At 37.0% G+C, this 9205-nt stretch overlaps 1 protein-coding gene across 2 annotated transcripts; it reads left to right on the top strand.

The window, feature by feature from the left end:
• Nucleotides 1-2934: 2934 nt before the first annotated feature.
• Nucleotides 2935-8070, top strand: angpt4.2 (angiopoietin 4 gene 2). 2 transcript variants are annotated; one of them, XM_012958734.3, is made up of 7 exons: nucleotides 2935-3042; nucleotides 3249-3339; nucleotides 3996-4020; nucleotides 4577-4668; nucleotides 4776-4896; nucleotides 5366-5554; nucleotides 6955-8070. In XM_012958734.3, the coding sequence occupies exons 2-7, from the start codon at nucleotides 3265-3267 to the stop codon at nucleotides 7242-7244; spliced, it is 792 nt and encodes a 263-aa protein (XP_012814188.2). In that variant the 5' UTR covers nucleotides 2935-3042; nucleotides 3249-3264; the 3' UTR covers nucleotides 7245-8070.
• Nucleotides 8071-9205: the final 1135 nt, after the last annotated feature.

Here is a 9205-nt window from a genome sequence, read left to right as displayed (position 1 = left end):
GTGGAAAAATTACCTATGGATGAATTCACAGCAGAAGCTCTGAGTTTTTCCATTGCAAAGTTTTTGTCTATTTTTTTTGTGAAAATTCACAAGCAGGAGATGCAATTGGATTTCCCTGGCTGTCAAAGCAAATGGAGAAAAAGGTTGCCATCTTTTCGCTCTGAGTTTCCAAAATCTCCAGGATTTACTGCAGTTCTACAAATGCATACAGTGTTGTTAAATGTGCCACATTCTGATGGCGTTTTGTTCCCTTGGCATCACTATTATGGTCTACAACAATATTAATCACTATAAATATTGTATACAGGATTCCATCATTATTATTATGGCCATTAAAATACCAGTGCAACTGTTTATATAGAACATTAAAGGATTTGAACTGGAAAATCCGTCTTATTTATATAACTAGAGATTACAAATGGAGAATGGAACTTTATGAAAGACCACATTTGTGCGTATAAAAGGAATATGTGCATCAACATGGTTTTACTATTATTAAAAAACTTTTTCCATAACAACAGAATGTGCAATTCTAAGAACATTTTGAATATATATTTATTTAAAGGGGGAGTTCACATTTCAATGTACTATTAGTATGATGCTGACAGTGATATTTTGAGACAATTTGCAATTGTTCATTTTTTTTTTCCTTTTGCAAATTTGGCCTTTTTTACAGAAGCTCATCGACTTGCTGCAACTGTTGTAGGGTGCTATATGCCATTCACAGCCCGATCCACTGTGCAACACTCTACATGCCAAGTTTCCTTCCATTAAAATCATTTATTATATCTGCCTAAGGAAGGGAGGTGGAACGCCAGCAAAATGTTGTGCCACCAGAGCTGCCATCAGAAACTTTGTGGCCATGTACATGGGGCAAAACATAAGCGTGCAGTACCCACATTTTTGGCCATGCCTTTTATGTGTGCTACACAAAATTGCTGGGTCTTCAACCATAGCTACTATGATACAAACTCATCAATCATTTTACTGAAAGGAAACAGGCCCGGCTATTGCTGCTAAGCAGCTGCAATATATGTCCATGGAAAAAGTCTTTTTCTCAAAGTTTAGGGTCCCAATGATGTTGCTGTGGGGCCTAATAACCAGTCATTCCACTGCTGGAAAGTTCATGTAGGAGACACTCATATCATTCAGTAAATAGGTCCCAATATAAACAGCTATTGTAAGTCTAAAATAAGTAAATAGTTCTATTAATGAATATGTTAATTAGTCAGCCAGTTTATTGGGGGTCCACAAAATTCACCCGAAGTTTAAAGCCTACACCCCTACCTGTCCCTGTTTTGTGCTGTCATTGCTTGATATGGAAATTACAGAAGTTTTTGCACAAGTTATGTAAACTGTGTAGGTTTAGGGGCCCAATAACTAGTCAGCAGTAGATCATATAAATATAAATAAAAAGATCATATAAATATCAAAAATAATTCATTAATGTGCTAATAAAGTTTAATTGTGGGGCAGTAGAATCTACTTTAAGTTTTTTTTTATTCATTGGAGGTCAGTGATTTGCCCTAAGTTTAAATCAACCCACCACCTACCTGCCCCTGTCAACCTGCTCTGCCTTCTCATTGCTTGATATGTAAGTTACATAACTTTCTTAAAAAGTAACATTTAGGGGGCCCAGTGATGTTGCTGTATTTCTCTGTACTGTTATTGACTGAAACGTAACTTACATAAGCTTCTGTGTATGTTATATAAGGTTATAGGCAAGTCAGGGCAGTTTCTGTGGTATGTAAATTTTACCAGAACTTTATACGTACCTTATGCAATTTGTTTAAGTTTTGAGATGCGGCCAGGCCCCCCTTCAGACAAAGATTTCTCTGGGCCCTGGGACAATCCCCTCTTCCCACCCCCCCACCCCCCTAGAGGGGGCCAAGCATTCCACTCACTGTTTGCACTGTACAACTTATAATAAGTAAGATTTATTAACACATGGTAGAGCTGTGCACAGAGCTCAGTGAGGTACATAATCTCTTCTGCAACAAAAATAAGTGGTTAATATGTAATGTCTCCCTTTTCACAATGGGTAGATTTCCAGGTTTAGGGAAAAAATCCCTTTCTTTTCACATTTTCACCACTGAAAAAAATTAAGTTACCTGGTACTTATCAATGACTCCAAGCATTTTTTTTCCATAAGGTGAAGATTTCTTGGTTGGGGAAAAATTAAAATTGTTTTCCCAAATTATATCACCAGTGAAAAAACATCATTTACATCTAAAAAAAAAAGTGGAAAAACTCTGATAAATGAGTCGTATTAATGTTTCAGAATGTAGGTAACAGAAATGTAAATGTTACATATTTTTGAAAAGAGGAAAAAATTCAAATTTTTACCAGAAAAGCAATTAGCTCTTTGAAATACTCAGTAAATATACTTATTCCTAGACAACTCTCATTTTTTTACTGGGGATAAAATGTAAAAAGTAAGTAAGTAGCTCCTCACTTCCAGTATTATTATTCCAGTAACCTACTGAGTTACATAGACAAAAAATGGATTTCCCTGTTTTCATATGTTCCCAAATTCATAAACATTTTTTCTGTTATACTGAGTTAAATAGTAATATGAAGGGTATTTATGAATGGAAGTAATAGAATCTAAACATAAACCATAGAAACATAGAATTATTTTTATAAAATGTTGTTGATAATGTTTCCTTCCCAGTCATGACATAACCTACTCCCATTCTTTCCCCTGTGATATTGGTTAAGTGAGTACATGAGGAACATCATGCACACTTGGGACTTGTTAGACAAGCTTCTGTAGTTTCCAGTACGAAACTCCAAAATCCTTTGAAAAGCTTTTGAAAAGCAATCATTTACATATTCTCACTTAATTGCTATAATCTTTTGAAAAAGAAGTGGGTCTCTCGTGGTACAGTATCACCTCTGGCCTGGAGGCAGGTTGGTGGGCGCATGCTTTAATCTGATTGGTTAAAAGCAGATGCCATCACTGGAAGTTGGCTTATATAATGCAAAGGCATCAGAGGTTGATTCATGTAGAGACAGCAATTTACATTTTGGAGGACAAAGGTAAGAAACTGTCCTTATTGTTTCTTCATCTTGTTCTGACTTTCCTTTATTTAATTAAATTAAGATGTTATTTACTTACAGCTATAAACTGCTCTTTGTAATTAAAAATGTAATTTCTTTTTTTTTTTAGGAAATGCATGTAACTATATTTCTATATATACTGATATTTTATTATTATCCTTTATTTATATTTTGTTTTTCCTCAGCATTTTCAGAGATTAAATGGGCCTTTTCTACTTGAGACAATTCGGATGTCTGCTGTTCTTGGGTGTGCACGTTCAGTGGGTTTCATCAGAGGTGAGTGTCAATTCAACTCTAGCACCCATTCCTATGGCCTGCCACTAGGGTGGGGATTATAGGAGCAGTCACACCAAGCATGCAGTCTTAAAAGTAGTTTCAGGTGTATCTACCAAAAACCTGTTGTGCACCACTATTTATTGTAACTTACTGACATGATTACAGTAACCAGTCTTAAGCCTCTGGGGAACACATTAGGTTTTCAATGCATTATGCAAAAACCAGTAATAGGATAGTAAAGCCTGGGTCACCTTTCTCTGCACTCTTTTTTCTTCCTTACCTCATCTGTCACCCTTTAATTCTGTATGAAATATACACTTAAAAACATAAATGTTTACTTATTGATTCCCATGCTTGGCCTAAATATCTAGCAACCACATTTCAATTAGGAACACATGCATCATGATATATTATATTGTTATATTATACCTAATATGTTTTTTTTTAACATAAACATTATATTCTTCAGCACTGAAATTATTTAAATAGCATTCTACTATTAGTGGATCTAAAATGATTATTTTAAATGAAGTAGTAGGAGTATAAAAGGGTGTGTACAACCGGTTAAGTCTCTATGTTGGAAACTCAGACTATCCTATTTATGACTTTTTCTGAAATATTTAGCACTAATTTCATTTTTATCTTTGTTATTACAGGTTTTCCCCACAGAAAACCCTCTAGGTGAGATTCGTTTTACACTTTACCCCCTATCAATTTTGTGGAAGCAGAAAAGCGTTAAGGCTAATATCTGCTTAATTGCCAAACCCTAATGTAATAATCCAGAACAGGATTACAGTACTTTTGTAGCACCCCTATAAATGATTGTCAGTATGTAAAGCCCTTTTTTAAATTCTTAAGAAAATAATTCACCTGCATCCTATAAGCTGATGTTATTAAGCCTTGCATTGAATGCAATTGAATTGAAATTGAATTGCAATTGATTTGAAAAAATGTATTTCTCTCAGGAAAAACACAACAAAGCAATCTCCAATTACATTATAGGCAATGGGTATACCAGGGTTTATGGTACATGTGAGAAAATATTAAGCAAATACACATCAACACCCAGTTTTGGGTCATGTCTGACATAATCAGCCCATCTTATATTATCTGTAATGAGAAGCAGTTTAAGGGAATCACAGCTATTTATTTAAGCAGAAAACCCTGTTACAAGAATACAAGTGCCATAGGCTTAAGAGTTCCCATACATTTAATTTAATGTTACTTTTGTTTACAGGTTATGACTGTTCGCATATCTGGGAAAGAAACAATGAATCTGTCAGTGGGATTTACACAATAAAACCTCTAGGTGCCAGCACATCTTTTCAGGTATACAAGTACTAAATGCCAGCAGATCTGTGCTATAATATCTATTACAGTTCTACAGATGTTGGAAAACTTGCCAGTCTGACATTCTGGATCTGGTTTACCTGCAGGTTTTCTGTGAAATGAAAGCTGATGGGGGCTGGACACTCATACAGAGACATGACGGACAAGATGGCCTTCTCTTCACTAGAACCTGGGCTGAATACAAACTAGGATTTGGAAACATCTCTGGTAAGAATTTATATGATCAGCAGAGTTCATTTATTGACATCCATGGTTACTGTAAAGTTCAATCTGCTTTACCAATTTAATGTTGGGTTTCTTGTGTGACATTCAGAGCTGATATGGCACAAAAACAAGAAAGGCATTAACAGTGCAATGACTGATATTTTCTGCATTTGTATCACTTGGTACTTGCAACTTCTATCTGATCATCTATCTAGACATCTATCATAATCCTAGAGCCCATCGCAAAGTAGGCCCCTCTTCTGTTGTTGGCCTGGGGGCCCCTCCTCTAATTCTGTCTTTGTTAGCATTGTTAAAGATACCTCATATAATACAGTATATATATCTTAATTCCCATCGTGTTTTTATTTATACCAATTAGTAAATATTAATACTCTTTGGTACGTATTTCTAAAACTACTGGGGATCAGATTTTGTGTAAGTTTGACAATAATATTTCATGTGCCTTTTTTAGGAGAACACTGGCTGGGACTGGAAAACATGCATATACTGACTAACCAGGATAGCAGAGCCTCAGAACTGTTCATCAGCCTTGAGGCCTTTGATGATAGTGATGGAGCCTTCGCCTTGTACAGCTCATTCATAGTTGCTCCTGAAAGCAAATTATACCAGCTCTCTGTGGGAAATTATTCTGGAAACGCAGGTAAGATCTTGAATTAAAATCACGAGGGGATTGTCATTAGGCCAGTCAATGTAATTATCCAGAACTGTACAATAGTTCCATCAATCATTTTAACTTAAGAAACTTGACATTACCCTTCTATAAAGTCACAAAAGATCATCCAAGTGAGTTACAGGTAAAACTTAAGGTCCCCATACACGGGCTGATTGTAGCTGCCGATATCGGTCACTTAGACCAATTCGGCAGCTAATCGGCCCGTGTATTGGCACTACAGATGAGCCTGCCCAACCAATATCTGGCCTGAAATTGGCCAGATATCGATCGGGCAGGTTAAAAAATCTAGTCGAATCGGGGACCGTATCGGCTCGTTGATGCGGTCCCCGGACCAACTTTGCCTATTCCCGTTGTTATAATTTGATCGTTTGGCCCCAGGGCCAAACAATCTAATTAGCCTGGATTCTCCCGATATTGCCCACCTGTAGGTGGGGGATATCGGTAGAAGATCCGCACGCTTGGCGACATCGCCAAGCAAGCGGATCTGAAGGTGTATGGGCACCTTTAGTCTCTTTGTAAAATGTAGAAATAGTGGAATTCGTAATGAATCAGATAAAAGTGAGTGTAGGACTGGCCAGACTGGGGATGACTTTAATGTAGTTGGCCAGCTTGAAGTATAGTGCAATATATGAACAAACAATCCCTGTTTTGCTTAAAGGGGAGGGCAATGCTTGGTAGCTTAATGCACAGAATGTCTTAATGTCCTATATATATTGATAATGGGTGAGTTCAGAGGATCTCTTGTTGTTGTCTGTATGAATTTTGTGGTCACATTGCACCCCCGCCTAATGGTTTAAAAATAATATTCATATGTTAGGTTGGCACGCCAAAATACTATTACATTCAAAAGGATGGGTGCAAACTGTAAAGAAGGCTACCTATAAGTCTCCAAAAAAAGATCAATAAATGAATAGAGGGACAGGGCACACCAATGTGTAAAACTAAATTCTTTATTTCATCTTAAGTACAAAAAAACCAATGCGGTTCAACTCCAGGGGCACATTTAAGGTACATTTTTTACCTTTAATATGGTTTCCCCTGACGAAGGCCCCACTTTGTGGAGTTTTTTAAAATAGAATAAAGATTTTGTTATTTTTACACATTGGTGTGCCCTGTCTGCTTAAAGGCAGCGCATTTTTTGGTGCAAACAGTAGCAAATTAAATAAATAAGTTGGGATGTTTAAAAAAAGCTATATTAAATTCATGGAAAAATTGTTGAAAAATTTAATGATTTTCCACATTGCACATATTTTTCCATTAACAGCTTATTTAATTCCCCCTGTTATGCAAATCCAGCAGCTATGTAATAGTAACCTCTATGTCTGTTGTTTATTGGGCACCAAGTAATGAGAGACCTTTGATTGCAGGAGATGCTTTTAGAACTGGAAACAACAATCAAGATGGCAACTTTTTTACCACCAAAGATAAGGACAATGACAAGTGCAATCCATGTAAGATTGGTGACACCAGGTTTTCAAGTTGCAGCCGTTATCAGTCTAGTTCTGGATGGTGGTTTAGCAGCTGCGGCAATGCGAATCTGAATGGTCAGTGGCGCCCTGAAGAAAATAACGTGGGCTGGGCCTCTTCAGTGCACTGGGGGTCATACAGAGCCACGGAATCACTGAAATACAGCAAGATGTTTGTTAGGAATTATTGATCCATTTTCTGGCTGTATCTTTGTAAATAGTTCTAAACATGCACAACAGGGATACCTCCTGCAACTCTAAATATTTGATATTTTGAAAGGATTATTGCAGTATTTTGATTACCTCAGATATCTTTTGTGGGTTTTTTTTTTAATTTAGTCACTTAAATGAAAACTATACCTTCAGAATAAATAATGAACCAACATATAATCAATATCATAACAAGGGACATCTTAAATATTTATCAAGTTGGCAGTCAAATTTGGCCTTGTATAACTTGAGCCAACATTCTGTAATGTTCTTAGTGTCACTCATTGAAATATGTAGGTTCTAACTGGAACAGGAATGAGCCCAAGTGGAAAAGACACAGCTCTGTCCATTCATTGGCTGACATCCTAGCATGTATAAGTGCCTTTGGTTGTGTGCCCACAGGGTAGTAGTTACAATTGCATTTTCTATATGGGATTATCTAGTGGTACACACTACTAGAAAAATATATTTTCCATGAAAAGGCTTTATTTATATAAAACAATGTTTTACATATGGATTGTTTTATGTGATATATTTGTAAAGAGACCTATAGTGTTCAAGGGCATAGGTGCCCATTAAATATATCCGTGCTAATAAGGAAACATTCTCTCACACAAGACAGAGAATGCAGCAAACATCTGATAGAATATGCCGTACTGCTGTAAATAGTTTATTAGATGCTTGTTGTATCTGTTTTCTTTTTTATTTCTATTAATGTGTTTTTTTCATTCTATTGTGTTTTTTTAATTAACTTTTTATACGTTATTGTATTCACTGAACACTTGAATAAATGAACAAAAGAAAACATATTGTGTATTCTTTTATGGAATATATTGAATTGCTATGTTAAATAATGAATTATGAATGAATGATGAAATATGATGAATTTTGGTTTTAAACAACAGTACTGCCTTCAGTTGCCCAACTAGAAGTTACTAGGTTGTACAGCTCAGTTTACCAGCGCACTGCTCACCTAATGCTAAAATCTGCATGTTGGTGTCATTAAGATTCTGTAGAATGGCTACATTTTAGTCTTCTAAACTGTTCTCCCATCAGCGCTACCTTTGCAGAAAAGGTGGGTGTAAGGTAACTTTCTTCTAGAGGGGCTTATTGACAGAATAGCAGATCCTGTTACTGCTGAGGGGGGAAGGGAGGCACAGAGTGATAATTGGTTTAATATCACACCAAGTGGCAGCTCTGATTATGATACATGTCTTCTCATATCTGAAATTAAACTGATACTAATATCTAATATTCTGATACTGTCTATCTATCTTGTATTTAAACCAGTTTTGAATGCCCCTTTTTTAAAGCAGCAGTGCTATTGTCTTTCATATTAGGGGTTATAAAAAATACAGTTATTTGTGAATGCAATTGCAGCTGAATGTAGTGTTTGTTTATCCTTTTTTATGTTCTCTGGCCCTGACTCTAAAGCTGGCCATACACGCACCGATACTATCGTACGAAACCTCGTTTCGTACGATATTCGGTGCGTGTATGGCATGTCGGCGAGTCGACCGATATCGCAGGAAGCTGCTGATATCGGACGACTCGCCGATCGGCCAGGTTAGAAAATTTTGATCGGGCGCCATAGAAGGCGCCTGACCAAAATCTGCCGTCAGGGCTGAATCGGCAGAAGGAGGTAGAAATCCTATTGTTTCTACCTCCTTATCTGCTGTTTCAGCCCTGACGGTGTGTGGCGGATCTGACGATGTTTCGTGCGACCAAACATCGTTAGATCGCCACGTGTATGGCCACCTTTAGGGCCATGACAGATGGGGAGATTAGTCGGCTGCATGGGATGGCATATGTGGCGCGGTGATTTCCCGAAATCGCCAAAGTTGCCTTGAGAGGAAATTTCAGCAATTTTGGCGCTGTGTATGCCATCCCACCAGCGATTTACATTCTAGCCAGTGGGATGGCATATCAGGGAGATTTGTTG

The sequence above is a fragment of the Xenopus tropicalis genome, chromosome 3 (assembly GCF_000004195.4).
Source record: "Xenopus tropicalis strain Nigerian chromosome 3, UCB_Xtro_10.0, whole genome shotgun sequence".
NCBI classification, from domain to species: domain Eukaryota; kingdom Metazoa; phylum Chordata; class Amphibia; order Anura; family Pipidae; genus Xenopus; species Xenopus tropicalis.
Note: the sequence above shows the minus strand (reverse complement) of the source record. Positions and strands in the feature narration are given on the sequence as shown.